Here is a 15,737-nt window from a genome sequence, read left to right as displayed (position 1 = left end):
GCAGGCAGAGCTTAATGAAAATTAATTATATTTTAACTATACTCACATGGTTCATGGATTTACTGATTTGTGGCTTTGGTTTGTACCTCAGATTTGGTCTCTGTGACCAGAAGAATGGAATCGACCCTCGTGTCTTAAAAACAGAAGATAAATTTACTTAACATCAATGGTTCACATGAATTACCTTTTACACTATATGAGAGCTTCAGAATCATCTTCATAATGCACATGTTAAAAAGGCAATCTATTAAAATAAGAATTTAAATAGGTGGTTTAATCCTTAATTTTTCTATAATCCTTTCACAGCAGCCTTTATTTTTGCACGAAGTTGCTTTCCTCGGTCTCCATTCACTTGTTCTCCATTCAGATCCTGAAGAGAATATTTTCCCCTCTAAACAGCTTACATTTATATACACGCTTTAATGCATTAAATCATTCAAGGTTCCTTCATTGGAGAGATTATAAATAGAGAAATATTGAGATTTTGGTGACAAGTGAACCAAAGTCTGATCAAAAAGCAGGTCATAAACAAAAGGAGTGTGATGTTTTAGGGATGGAATTCCAGAGCTTAAAGTCATTTCAGCAGAAAGCATAACTGTCTACAATGGAGACAAAGAAACAAAAATATCACAAAAGTGCAAAAGGTCAGAAAAAGAAAAAAGGAACGATTCCACAGGATCTTAGACCTGGACCAAATTGCTGAGATGGGATGATACGAGTCACTTGGTCAGTGCCACACCAAGAGTGAATGTTGATCAATCAGCACCCAATCGGAAACCAAATTATTAAGTTGCAATAATCATGCAACATATTGGAAATGCCCTAACTACTGAACCTTAATAATCCTCTGGAACAACATCTCAGGCCACTAGGTTATAAAAGTGTACCCATTACATTGTAAAACTAAAATGAATCTGAATTGTCCAAGACCCTCACAGCAATATTTTGTCATTCAAGAACACCCCTTCTGATTGCTGCCGATATCCTCCATGCTTTTATCACCTCCAGAACTATTCTAATATACAGCTAGACAACATTAACTAACTATAGGTCATATAAAATTCCACACACTGTACCCAACTTAAGCACAAAATCTTCCTTATCTATTAGCTTTATGCTCTCACCTACATTGAATCCCAGTCCCAACACATTTAATGCTTAAATACTCATCCTTGTGTTTCGTACCCTTCATGGTTGCAACCCTATCACCTCTATAACCTTCTTCAGTCACACACTCTATCTCATCCCTCCACATGGTGGCCTTGTTTTCACCAACTACCATCACCCACCAAGTGGCGCTCTCGGCCATAATCTTCAAAATTGTCCTTACAACCTTCTTTATACATTGGTAAAACCCATTTCTTTTATAACTGTTATTCATTTGTTTTCAAATCTCCTTCGACGATAGTGCTAATATTGTTTGATTATATATTTGTGAGTAGAAGGTTTTCATTTTTAAAAGATGGCCTGTATTTGCAAGTTGTCCTGCTATCTATGACAGTGCCTGCAATATCTCAAACCTCCCACTCGCGGTTACCTTGCCCTTCCAAATGTTGGCCTTTCAACAAGATCTTTGGTATCCATTCTAATCACCTTAGTCAAGCTTCATCATTCATTTTATGTTCAGTTCCATTTGGGAAGTGCAACGGGATGTTTATCATTCACAGATGCTGTTGAAATACAAGTTAACTAGCAGAATACAGTGGAAATCACTCACTTGCACAAACGACGCTTTATAGCCATTGTACTGAACAATTTGCTCAGTCTCCACAAAGTTTGCGGCATGCCCCTCTGAGTCGATACCTGATAAAAGAAAATAAAGATGAAGCTTACAATTTAAAAAAAATTCTAGGTAATCTATAGCTGTGTTTTTGAACTAAATTTATAACTTGCATGCACAAGTCTCAACCACTAAATTGTATTTTCTGCAATGCCTTACAATTTTCCAGCATTTACTCCAAAAACATCCAATCCGCAAGTCTACAAATTAAATGCTGGCAGTTATTTGATAACTAACTGATTGAAACCTATATCCTATCCAAATGTGGCATAGCACCAGGCTCTTTCAACACTTTACATCATTTATGCATCACTTAAAATCTTCAAAAGGGAGGTCATATGGTGCACCTTGACTTAACGAAACAGGTAAACAATACACAAACCAAATATAACAATGTGCTACAATTAAAATTAACTACCACTACTTTTGAAATACCTATTGGATTCTTATTACTTCACCCAGCCCCAATGAATTGTTTAATTTTGTAATTCTACCCATAGGAATATTTTAAGAAGTGGTTACTCTTTCTTTTTTCGGCATCAGATTTAAATTAGCCTTTACCAGCTTTACCATAGGAGCCCGTTTCAACTGCATAGTTCTACTTTTACATAATGCTTCAATCTTTTATTACCCAATATCTTCTAAGTTACTGAAAGATGCTTCCTTAGTCTATTTCATTTGGGCTACAGACAAGTTACTTTTATTATCATGTGCAGAAATAGTGAGGTACAGGTACAATGAAAATCTTGCTTCCAGCAGCATCAGAGGCACATGGACTCAGACAACACAGAAAACAACGCAGTGAAAAGAAAAAGACTGAATAATACTTTAGTGCAAAAACACAATCTGAAAAAATAATTCCATGGTAATGCATGAATTGGTCTGTAATGCCCCGTTGCGGAGGTAGAATTAGGATTATCCAGTCGATTCAAGAACCCGATGGTTGTAGGGAAGTAGATGTTCCTGCACTTTGTGGGATGGGGCTTAAGATTTCTGTACCTTGTGCCCATTGTTGCAGAGAGAAAGGGCATGGCCCAGATGGTCAAGATCCTTGATGATTGATGTTGCTTTTTTGATGCAGCACCTCACGTACATGTTTTTGATCCTAAGGAGTACTGCGCCCGTGATAGATTGTACTGAGTCCACCACTCTCTACAGCCTCTTGTGCTCCTGTGCATTGGAGGTCATACTAGCCATGATGCAACCAGTTAAGATACTTTCTACAGTGCATCTGTGAAGGTTTGTTAGTATATTCAGTGGCATGCCAAATCTCTTTAAACATTTAAGATAGCAGGGGCACTGGTGTGCCTTCATCATGACTATATCTGTGTGTTGGGCCCTGGACGGGTCATCCAGGAGGTTGACACCCAGGAATTTGAAGCTGTTCTCTCCCTTCACCGCTGACCCAATGAAAACTGGTGCATCATCTTCTAACTTCCCCTTTCTCAAGTCAATGATTAGTTCCTTGATTTTGCTAAAATTGAGTGAGGTTGTTGTTGCGGCACTACTCAGCCAGGAGTTCTATATCTCTCCTGTGCACTGACTCATCATCCATGATTCGGCCAACAGTGATGTTGTCGGTGAATTAGTGGATGCTTTTGGAGCTGTGCCCAGCCGCACAATCAGGGATGTGAAGAGAGTAATGCAGGGGGCTAAGCATGAGGCCTGAGGTGCACCTGTGTAGATTTCAATGAGTTGTTGTTGTTCAAGATGCACACGGATTAGGTCCGCCGACGAGGAAATCAAGGATCTAGTTACCAAAGTCCAGGTCATGGAACTTGGTGATAAGCTTGGAGGGAATGATTGTGTTGAATGTCAATGAACAGCAGCCTGATGTATATGTTCAGATGGTCCAGAGAAAAGTGGAAAGCCAATGAAATGTCATTTGCTGTTGCACTGTTGTGGCAATAGACAAATTGTAGATGATCCAGGTCTTTACTGAGGCAAGACACCCAATTTCTCTGGACATTCGTTAAAATGCAATGATTTAAAATCAAGAGATCAACGTTGTTTTTCTCTGCATCTAGGCAACATGACTATTTTCCCCTCTCAGTAACCAAAATTTAAAAACTAATCAAGCTGCAGTGTTAACCTTAATAGATCTAAAGCAGAAAGTCACTAGCTAACTGGTTAAGAACACAATCTATCCACTTACCTCGAACGTAATATCGAACTCCAGCCCTGAAACAACTCCTTCTGGAGAGAACTGTCCAGTCAAAATATTTTCCATTTATGTTACAATGTTTCACAATAATGACTGAGATAAAATATGAATGGTTAAGGATGTTTAAATTAAAGCACAGTAACATTTCCATTATTAGGATTTACATCAGCATGATAAAACATTGCACAAATACATTCAAAGATATCAACTCCATAGCCAATGCAAGATAGTTTAAAGAAAAACATCAAGAACAGTTTTTTGTGGTTTTCAACTGTGAAGCAAGTGGGATCCTGCAAATGGCCTATCACCAAACAAAATGAAAAGAGATTGGGACAAAGCTACGTTGTCTAAAAATAGGATGGTTTGAAGTGGTGACGAGGCACTGAATAGGGCCACTGAATCTTAGGAAATGAGCCAGATCTCTTTCAGGTGTCCAACTGGAAACAGATATCAGGCTAGGAGATGGTATGAAGTACAAAATGCAAGGACAAATGTTCCACACCCATTTAATGCTCCATCTATACATTTCTCAAAGCCATATTCACCAAAACTGATCTGATACAGTTTTTGTTATCGACTCAAAAGGAAAAAGCTTAAGTGCCTGAAATTTAAACAGACACTTCTTGATTTCTTTGGCACAAGTTTTATTTTGGAGTATCAGTTTAGTATTTTGGACTGTCATTGGGATGCTCCAGTATTCATAATTCATTTAAAATATATTAAAAATAAATCTATTCTTTTTTTAAATGTTGGTAAATACATTAAATCTCCTGAGTAATATATAGCATGCGAATTAACTTTAATGATAAAGAGCTTTAGAAGTTGCGCTGTTATGATTTAGTATTGTTATGAACAACATATTCATCAATTTATTGAAAATCTAATTTCCATTTTACCTACCACAACTAATATATCCAACAATTGCACTGCTGCAGATACAACATGGGGGGGGGGGGGGCTGCTATAATTTAACATGGTGAAACCAAAATGTATAAAAATACCCTTTATTAAAATCTGACAATGTGCACTTTAACCACATGTGATTTTTTTCTATTACAAATCGCAAATTGTGGAGTAGAGAGGTAAATAAATAAATGATGGGTCTTTGTCCCAAACATCGTGGTGGGCACTGTAGATGCCAGGACCCACCAATGTTAATACTTTATAGGTATCACCATATTATTAGATTGACAGGAGTTGGTAAAATGAGGATCTATCACATTATTAATACGTGTAGGAAGGAACTCAGATGCTGATTTAAACCGAAGATGGACACATAAAGCTGGAGTAACTCAACAGGACAGGCAGCATCTCTGGAGAGCAGGAATGGGTGACATTTTGGGTGGAGACCTTCTTCACGTTATTACCATGAATGGTTTGAAGCTATTCATTTCCATGGGACTACTAAACCTTCTTTTCCTCCTTTCTCTAGTTTTAAAAAAGATTGACAAACCCATAGCTCAGATATGCTTTCTCCACTATAAAGCTTTACTGGCTGTTAAAGACATTGTGCAAATATACATGATAGCTAGAATAAACAAACACCCCTGATCATTTTAAGTCAATTGGTACTGCGAGTAGTCATGGAAAACCCAGCAATGTTTTCTTGTTGTTTTCTTATTCTTATCTGGGAGTTTCTCATTTTTGCAATTATCTTTAAACTTTCACTAAATGTAATTTATTTCCACTGATCATTCAAGCTTCCTACTCTTTATTACTGTAAAGTTAGCAAGTAGTGGCTGAAGATCAACATCTTAATAATATCTCAAAATTAAGACTATTAGAACAAATATTTTGAATTCAACTTAAGAGGTAATGACCTGCTTTATTTTGGATTTAAAGAGTGTTATGGAGATGACTAGTTTGTTCCTTCATTCCACATAGAACTGCAACTGTATTACAAATTGTAACTGAATTACAACTGTCACAATTTTAAATAGTCATTTGTACAATTATTCAAGGCTATTCTTTTTTTTAATGTCTTTCAATCAAGGATTTGATGATGAAAAATTGACCTATCCCACCTAGCCCTACTTCCCATCTCCCTGTCCACAGATCTGGATGTTATGTTAAATCAAGTGGTCAACAATTCACGTTAAATGTGATGATGTTTCTGCCTCCATCGCTTTTCCAGACAATGAATAAAAGTAGAGGAAACCATAGGGCCCTTTCAGGCCTGTTCTGACATTCAATATAAGCAAGGGTTATCCGCTTTATACGTTCCCTGTACCCAGTTTACCCAGTCTTATCAAATATTGTACGTTTCAATGTTATCCCCTCTCATTCTTCCTTAATTATTACAACACAGAAGGAAACTTGGGCTATCAGGACCAGGCCAGCCCTCAGAAGAGCAAATTCCATTGGGCCTAATCACTTTATCCTGTAGCCCTACAGCTTATTCTCTCTTACGTTAATCATCTACCATTTTGGTTCATTTTGCCCGCTTACCTATACTATGGAGTAATTTACAGTGTTCAGTTAACCTATCAGCATATTTTTAGGGTCTTGAAGGAAACCGGAGCACTTGGCGGAAACATACGTGTTCATGGGAAGAACGTTCAAACCCCACAGATAGTTCTGACGTAGGAATTGAACCTGGGTCCTTGGAGCTGTAACACAGCAATTTTAACTGCTGTGCCTTTATGGGCCATATCAATCAGTTACAGTTTTGTTTATTGTCACGTGTACCGAGGCACAGTGAAAAGCAGTGAAAAGAGGTACAATCAACCTCATATGAAAGTCCTGCTATTTCAGTAATACGTCTGGACATTTCAGCACTCCTTCTATGGCTTGAATATCCTTCGAGGTAGTGGCCAAACCCCACACAATAAGCTGGGTGTGGTCTCACCAACGTCCTATATAATTGTAGCAAGGCAATCTTGTTCCTGTATTTTTTTTAAACTCATCATTAACACAGTCTGACAACCAATATTTTAAATATCTTCAGATTTGCGATTTCGTGAAAAAATATATACAAGGATATCAAAAAGTAACTCCTGACTTATTGGAAGAAGCAATGAATATTGAAGCTGACTCACAAAAATTAATATCATATTTATATAATAGTATTCTAAATATAGACCTACCATCGATAGAGGTACTTAGAGAAGAGTGGGAACGGGAACTAATGATAAAAATTACGAAGGTTAAATGGGAAAAATACCTGATATATATTCACAAATGTTCAATTAATGTAAGACATAATCTAATTCAATTTAAAATTGTACATAGATTATATTATTCAAAAACAAGATTGAACAAATTTTATCCAAATATATCCGCCACTTGTGATAAATGTCTAGCCCAAAAGGCAACTATAACACACTCCTTAGTTTCCTGCATAAAACTTTATAGATTTTGGAATGATATTTTTGAAATATTTACAAAATTGTTCAAGACAAGAATGGAACCTAATACTGAAATGATTATATTTGGCGTAATGGAAGATGGGAATAAATTGAACACATCTCAAAATCTATTCCTTAACTATGGTTTAATAATAGCAAAAAAATTAATTCTTAAATTTTGGAAGGGTACATCAATACCAACGCTTAAAATGTGGATTGCAAGTATGTTGGACACCGCTCATCTTGAGGAAATGCGATTCCTCCTAATGGATAAATCAGACCAATTCATAACGAGTTGGTCTCCATTCGTCGTTTTTTTGGAATCATATGGTGCAACACAATTGTAAAAAATAACTGTTTCAGGACTGGACGAGGGTTGGTCAAGATTATAAATAATGATCTCCTTTTCTAATTTTATTTTATTTTATTTTCTCTATTTTCTCTCTCAACTTTCTTCATTTACTCGTTTTCTTTTTCCACACACTATATATTTCACATCTTTCTATCCTTTACTATCTAACTTATTTTTCTTATTCTAATCTTTTTTCAATGTAAAAAAAAAAAAAAGAAGTTGTACATAAAATGTATTATGAAAATATATATTAGGCACTTTGGTGCCATATGACTGTACTTACTTCTAATAAAATAAAATATTTTAAAAAAAAACACAGTCTGAAGAAGTGTCCCGACCCAAAATCTTGAGCATCCATTTCCTCCACGGACGCTGCCTGACCCACTGAATTATTCCAACACTTCATGGTTTGCTTAATAATGTTTCATCGCCACTTAGATAAACCTTAGCAACTAGCAGTGGCTATTGCTGTCACTCCATTTCTAGTTTGTTAAAGGATACAGCCATGAATTACCGGCACAGCAAATCTGTGAAGCTGTTCGGGAAAGAACAAATGAATCAATCAACTATTAATACCTTGTAACTCGATATAACCTATCAGCATTATGAATATGATACCATCATTTGAAAATTTAAGTTTAAATAATTAAAACTGAAATAAAAAGCTCATACTCAAGGTAGCAACCAGATTGTTGCAAAACCCATCTGGATCAATCATATTCTCCAGTCTGACTACATGATCCATCAAGCTTGACTCCTAGCTGCCTCATTATTATGTGCTTCTAAGTACTTGCACACCTCATCCTTTATAATAGACTCCAAAATCTTACCAACCACTGAAGTCGCGGAGCCTGCGGAGCTGCGAACTCACCATCGTGGAGCTGGCCGGCCTCGGAGCGTGGGGAGCAGTGGTGGCTCGCTGCTGCGGCCCGACTCTGGAGCTCGGAGGCTCCAGCTGCAGACCGGTGGACTAGGACATCGGGAGCTCGCAGGGTCCGGTGGAGACCGCTTTTCGGAGCTCCTGCAACGCAACTTCTCCAGCCCGTGTCGCGGGGTTGGAACGACCCTTAGTGGGGCCGTACATCGCCCGGCGCGGCTTTAATGGCCGCGGGACAGTCCAGCGCCCGCCTGGGGCTCTAACTTTGGGACTTTTGGGCCTGGAGCGGGGCCGTAAATCGCCCGGCGCGACCTTAAATGGCCGTGGGACTTTCCATCGCCCGCCTGGGGCTTCGACATCGGGAGAGAAATGGTGCAGGGGAGAGAAAAGACTTTGCCTTCCATCACAGTGAGGAGATTCACTGTGATGGATGTTTGTGTAAATTGAATTGTTTGTATGTCTTGTAGGAATTGTCTTTGTTTGTATGGCTGTGGAAACGGAGTTTCGTTTGAGCCTCACTGAGGTTCAAATGACATGTAATAAATATTGTATTGTAAGTCAGACTAATTGGCCGATAGTTTCCCCTCTTTTGCCACGCTCCCTTCTTGAACAGCGGAGTAACATTTGTAACTTTCCAGTCCACTGGAACCATTCTTGGCCCTAGTGATTCTTGAAAGATGGCTACTAATGCCCCCACAATCTCTTAAGCCATCTCTTTCAGAACCCTGGGGTGTAGTCCATCTGCTCCAGTTGATTTATCCACCTTCAAACCTTTCAACTTCTCACACACCTTCTTCTTAGTGACACAAAAAACAGCTGGTGGGCAGAAAGAGTGCAGGTATCCTGACAACTCACTGATACCCAGCACATATGTGGATTCTTTAACTTTATCAATAATTTGCCGGACAACTGGGAAACAGTTCAATATACGCTGTTGAGTCATCGAGTTGCAGATTGCAAATACTTGCACACGGGCACATTCAGAAGCTGAGCTCCAAATCATCATCAACTCTTCACTAAAGCACACACACGAGTTGACTTGCATAAAATATTAGTAAAACAAAGGTTTTCACACAACTTACACCTGCTGTACAACACCACCCTTTGACAAAAGTCTGGAAAACGGGATCACATATACATATGTCTCTCAACGAGGTCGTGATAAAATTCACCACTGATTTCAGTGAATTAGCACCATATATTGTCATTAAAAGAAAAGGGTGCTTGAAGATCAAGACCTCAAATGCAGCCCAAATCTCATTATCAATCAGCTGGCAGTGATCCCTGTCCTTTGCTGAGACATTCTGCTCCTATGACTTATGAACTCATGACCCTGTCGGACCACTCAAAGCAGAGAATCGCCAGCTTAGATGGCACTAAGAATAGATTCATTTTGACATCACACAAAAGCTCAGTGAAACCAAAAGGAATCCACGTACCTTCTCTATCAGGCACCTCCTGTAGCGACCTCAGAACCCACAGAACTGGAGAAGAGCAAATCATTCTCGACCCCAGTTTCATTTGCAAAACAGTATTACATAACAATCAATACATTTCATCACAGTTCTGTTTATTATTTAGGTCAAGATTGCAGAGACAAACAGCATGTTATCAAGTAATTTTGTTTACAATGAATCAATGTGAAAGTAAACTGATTTGGCCTTGGCCATCAGCAATGAATGACCCATTCTCCTTTCTCACCTTGCCACAGAACTCACCTCTGGTTGTGCAGCAAATTCCCGCAGGAGGTAACCATTCCATACAAAGCGCTGATCTGCCTATGAGAATAAAGGTGTTGTGATAAACATATCCATGCCACTGACACCATGTGATTAAAGGAATGCAGCTTGGTCGTGCAGACTGAAACATACAACTAACACAATATAACAGGTTTATTTTGCCCGATAAATCAAATGCAGAATAACTTGTGCTTAGAGAAAATATTTAAAACCAACATTACTTGAAGACATCAACCAGCATTACAGGGAACAAATTCAGCTGCATAATGCCAACCAACACACAAGCATAGTGGGATGCTTTTTTCTTGTTTGTGTTCATGTCAATATAAAACTGGCACACAAACAAGCAAAGCAATATTGTCAAACTGCTCCTGTATTCTCAAGCAGTCTAGACTATTCTTGATTTGTTCAGATGCCTCGTTAATGCAGAACCCTGTCTTAAAGTTGGATTCCTGCAGTTACTTTTTAAGTTTTCATGGGTACTGAATTGTGAACTACACTCGTTTAAACAAATCTTCAGATGCATATAGTGATCAGAACTAATTTTCAGATTTTGTACTTGGCATTATTATGGGTAACTTTGGGCTGAAGTTTAGTTCAGAACTAATCTTGCCGATTGTCGTATCTTTTGATTTCTGTGCACTGAATCCTAAAAACTACTTTACTTAGGACCTTGTAACTCGTGCTCAAAATGGAATAGTCAACACCAAGGCAAAGAAAATGTTGTGAAAATTAACTTGCAAGATGTCCAATAAGACAATACAAAATTATGAAATTTGGTGATATGAAAAAAAGTTCTAAAATATAAAATCCAATTTTGTTTTGAAAATTAATTATGTTGCTTAATATTAACATGAGATTTTCAAAAACATCCAGAATTAATATTTTGTACGCAATAGCCAAACTTACTGCCGCAGCAACAGCGTATAAAGTAGACTTCTAATCATTCTGGTGAACCTGAAGGAGAATCACAATATGGCTTCCTGTTCTTCATTGTATTTCCCCGAGTCAACCTTACCCTTTCAAGTAGAGTCATCTCTTGAAACTCTGGACTGGTGTTAGCCAAGCGCTGCAAAGTATGAGTCAGGTCACAGGTTGCAGAGAAGTAAAATCCATCAGTATTAAGTACATTATTAAGCATCGCCAAGAAAGTCTTGTTATCCAGCATCTGTTGAATAAGAATAAATAAGCAACATTTTCTAATAAACCTTTTCAAACATTACAGTGCAGATACTAAGTGCAAACCAGTGAATAAGTCTTTTGTATTAATAGTTCTTTTTTTTTTTTTTAAGTACAATATATATATACCAGGGCTCGAAGTTAACAGTTGCCCGAGTGCCAATGGCAACCTAAAGTCCCGCTGGGGAACCTAATAGTTGTGTCATTTTGCCCGGCTTGGCAAGCACCTGCCGTTCAACTCTGAGCGGACCCCCCTCTCTATCTCTCTCTCTCTCTGTCACTCTCCGTCTCCGCCCGCCATCAGTGTCTGGGCCGCCGGGTCTCCGCTCGCTACTCATCCGCCGGCACAGCCGGCCGCCTTGCACATCCTCCCCCTGCAAATGCGCACCCACGGCCAGCACATCATCAGCTGCCCTGCACATGTGCACTGCCACGGCAACTGGTCGGCGCCAGGCACTTTCTCCCTCCCTTTGCATTGTGGGAGATCTGGCCGCCATTGCTGTTCGGTCGTTGCCTCGCCGCGGCCGCTGAAAACCAACGCAGAATCACTCCCTGGAGCTGGAGTAACTCCCTGGAGTAACTCTTGCTTCTTGGTTTCCTGGTCCTCCAAAAATACTCCAAATGGAATTTAAACTGGAGGTGGTGGAGGGTCCACCACCAAACTCTGAACAATAACAGCCTATTGCACTTTATCTGTTTATTTATTGTGTATATATTTGGTCTATGGTATATAGACACACTGAACTTTTATCTCCTGTTCTGTATTATGTTTACGGGGGGAGAGGAGGGGGGGGGGGGGAAGAGAGGAGGGGGGGGGGGGGAGAGAGGAGGGGGGGGGGGAGAGGAGGGGGGGGGAGAGAGGAGGGGGGGGAGAGGAGGGCGGGGGCGAGAGGAGGGGGGGGGAGAGGAGGGGGTGGGAGAGGAGGGGGGGGAGAGGAGGGGGGGAGATGAGGAGGGGGGGAGAGAGGAGGGGCGGAGGAGGGGGTGAGCAGGAGGGGGGGGGGAGAGCGAGGGGGGAGAGGAGGGGGGGGAGAGGAGGGGAGGGGAGAGGAGGGGGGAGAAGGAGGGGGGGGGGAGACGAGGGGGGGGGGAGACGAGGGGGGGGGGGGAGAGGAGGGGGGGAGTGGATGGGGGGGGAGAGGAGGGGGGGTGAGGAGGGGGGGGGTGGAGGAGGGGGGGGGAGATGGGGGGGGGGGGGGGGAAGAGGAGGGGGGGGGGTGGGGAGAGGAGATTGGCCGGGTGGGGGAAGTTATAAGCTATCTCTGTCCTACTTATCTTTAAAAAAATAAATGGTTTGGCAAGAGGGGAGCACAATTAATATTTGTGGTGGTGTTATTAGTTATAGTTGGAGTGCTGTGTATAACTTAAAAATTGATGGAAACAATAAGGAAATGGGCGGGGATGGAGAAAAGACACCAGCCCACAGAGGAGGAGAAAGGTGTTAAGCAGAAAGAGGGAAATGAGGGACCTGTGCCTATAATACCAAAGCAAGTGGCAGCAATATATCCCCGACTCCCTGTAGAAAAGGCATCCCCGGTAGAGGATGAATTTGATGATCTGTTGATGAAGGCGGCTGCATTACGCCAGCAACAACCTCCGTATAACCCGGCGTATATGGAAGGACAACAGGTCGCTGCCCCGTCAGGTGCTGAGGCTGTTTCTACCTCTGGCGTCATTGGTGGATAAGCCACAGCTCCTTCGGCGTCTAGCAGAAGCAGAGAGTACCATTGAGAGGGGACCTGATACAAGGGCCTGTTTCCGCTCTGTATCTCTAACCTAAACTAAATTAAAAAAGATGAACAAACAAAGCTCCAGATGATGAATATTGAGGAAGCGTCTAAGCCCGAGTCACTGATACAGTCCCCTCGTATTATGATAGGAGAAGTCTACGTGTTGAAACCCTGGACCCCAGCTGCAGCTAGAGCCATGGTTGCAGAAGTTCCATATACCGTAAGAAAGCCCAATGCATTTCATAATTGGTTAAATCAGATGTGTAGTATTTATAGCTCCCTCCCAGGGGTGTGTGCAGATGCTGCTGAAAAGTGCATATGGAACCTCATGGGCTACCCTAAAAGATGGGTTTGCAGTTTCTCCTGGAGAAAATGGAGATTGGAGAGGAAATGATGATCAGCAAGCTCAGGGAAATGAGTCCCTCACTCATTGGTTGGCCCACAGAGGAAAGGAGGTTATAATGAGGGCAGCGAGAAAACATAGTGACATCGGGGAAGTGGTGCGATGTTTGCAACACAAAGACAAGACGATCCCAGATTTTATAGCCCAATTTAAGTGGGAGGAATATGGCTGAGTGCCCTTAACTGAAAATGGGCCTCTGGCTGTTCAAACTTTAGTAAATTGTTTGATGCCCCGACTGGCTCAAGCTTATAAGTTGGCTACTATGTCATCTGTGCCCCCCTCCATGGACATCCCCACAAGTCAGTCAAATATTAATATTATTTGGGTTGCTGGTGTCCCCATGATAAGAACCTTTATCAGAACCCACTTGTATTCAGGTAAATGGCACGCCACTTACTGATACTTTTATAATCTCTAGAACAGCCCCACTCCCGTTACTGGGAAGACAGGCCCTGTGCAAACTGGGAGCAATATTACACTAATGTAGACGGCATGTTTATGGAACTCCCTCAAATGCAGACACATCAATTGCTAAATTTAATAAAGGAGGATGCCCACCCTATATTGTTGGCAATTGAGTAGCAATCCGTACAGTCAATTGGTCAATCAAATCCATTGTGCTCTGCAAAGAGTGCAGGATTCAAAAGGCCAGTATTTACAGTATCTTGATGAAACCAGCCAAGAACATAAGCGAACGTATTGCACTGCATTATATACGCACCTCCCTAAACCCGGATACCAGGAAAAAGTCTCCTCTTGGTTGAATAAACTCAAACAATTAACAGTGACCCCTTATTTGTTTTTTGGGGTCCCGGGATTAGGAATAATGGTCCACCTCTCTCAAAACCAAAGGGATCGATTTGAAATGGGTGACACTTCTGAGTCAGACTTGACCGTAGCGACTAAACTTCCAGCAACAGCGAAGGAAATAGGAGAAATAATAAAAAATAGCTGAAAGACTAACAGTCAATTCATGTTTTAAAGTTGCCAATGGCAAAAGGAGAGATCCAAATTGACTTATTTAATAACACAGAAGGAAAGATCACATGGGTCAGAAAGGAATGGGACACTATTTTTGAAAAGCAACAGCCACCTACTGAGGATCTGCCAAGATTACCATTGGCTCTGGTCCAAGTACTCTCTGGACTATGGGCAAAGCATAGGAATCATGTGGGGCGAGTGCGATCAGCCCCTGAACATAAAGTGACTTTAAAAAAGGGTGCTGCATTGCCATGTTTAAAACAGTATCAACTGAGCCCTCCAGAGTAGAATGGACTGCAGAATGAGACCAAGCATTTAGAGATCTAAAGAACGCTATGGTTACTGCACCGGCACTGGGATCACCAAACTGTGAAAAGCCCTTTCAACTATGTAAATGAATCATAGGGGTTTGCGACTGGGGTCCTGGCTCAAGAACATGGAGGGGGAAAAAGATCGGTAGCCTATTATTCCGTGGCTTTACCAGCTGTAGTAAATGGCATGCCAGCCTGTTTGCAAGCTGTAGTGGCGACGGCTACAATGATAGAAAAATCAATCCCCATCGTTCTTGATCACCCGTGTGTAGTGACTGTTCCTCATGCCGTGATGTTATTACTGAACTCAGCAGCTAGGCAGCATTTCACAGCCACTAGAAGAACAGGATATGAAGTTATCCTTTTATCACATCCGAAATATACTTATCAGCGATCACCCGCTATAAACTCAGCTACCTTTGTACCACTGCCACAAGAAGGATGTGGCCATGATTGTCTATTGCTTGTAGAAGTCACTGCCACTCCCCGGCTGCATTAGCAGAGTCATCCAATTGATAATCCTGACCGGGTCCTATTTACTGATGGCTCTTCACACCGAGCTAGCAATGGCAGATTATTAGCAGGATATGTGGTGGTCACGCCACATCAAGTGCTGGAGGCATATGCTTTATCATCCGGAACGTCTGCTCAGGCAGCTGAGCTGTATGCCTGTATGACTCGTGCCTGCATATTGGCAAAAGATAAAAGTGCAGATTCTCGCTATGCGTTTGGGGTGGTAATGACTTTGGGCAGTTATGGAAAAACACATCACATCAACAGGAAGGACTATTAAACAGGATAAACTGGTCTTAAATTTACTGGATACTATCCAATAGCCACAGCAAATCGCAGTTATTAAATGCGAGGCTCATAC

General features: G+C 41.0%; 1 protein-coding gene across 2 annotated transcripts in view; it reads right to left on the bottom strand.

Moving 5' to 3' along the window:
• sacm1l (SAC1 like phosphatidylinositide phosphatase) overlaps positions 1–15,737 on the bottom strand; it is a 56,926-nt gene that overhangs the window by 21,454 nt on the left and 19,735 nt on the right. For both annotated transcript variants that reach the window (XM_033048600.1, XM_033048610.1), the window contains exons 5-10: positions 11,278–11,427; positions 10,239–10,298; positions 8,145–8,178; positions 3,936–4,037; positions 1,718–1,803; positions 47–133 (exon numbers count right to left, since the gene is read on the bottom strand). In XM_033048600.1, coding sequence (XP_032904491.1) covers positions 47–133; positions 1,718–1,803; positions 3,936–4,037; positions 8,145–8,178; positions 10,239–10,298; positions 11,278–11,427 — 519 coding nt within the window. The remainder of the gene's footprint in view (positions 1–46; positions 134–1,717; positions 1,804–3,935; positions 4,038–8,144; positions 8,179–10,238; positions 10,299–11,277; positions 11,428–15,737) is intronic.

Source organism: Amblyraja radiata, chromosome 2 (assembly GCF_010909765.2).
Source record: "Amblyraja radiata isolate CabotCenter1 chromosome 2, sAmbRad1.1.pri, whole genome shotgun sequence".
NCBI lineage: Eukaryota > Metazoa > Chordata > Chondrichthyes > Rajiformes > Rajidae > Amblyraja > Amblyraja radiata.
Note: the sequence above shows the minus strand (reverse complement) of the source record. Positions and strands in the feature narration are given on the sequence as shown.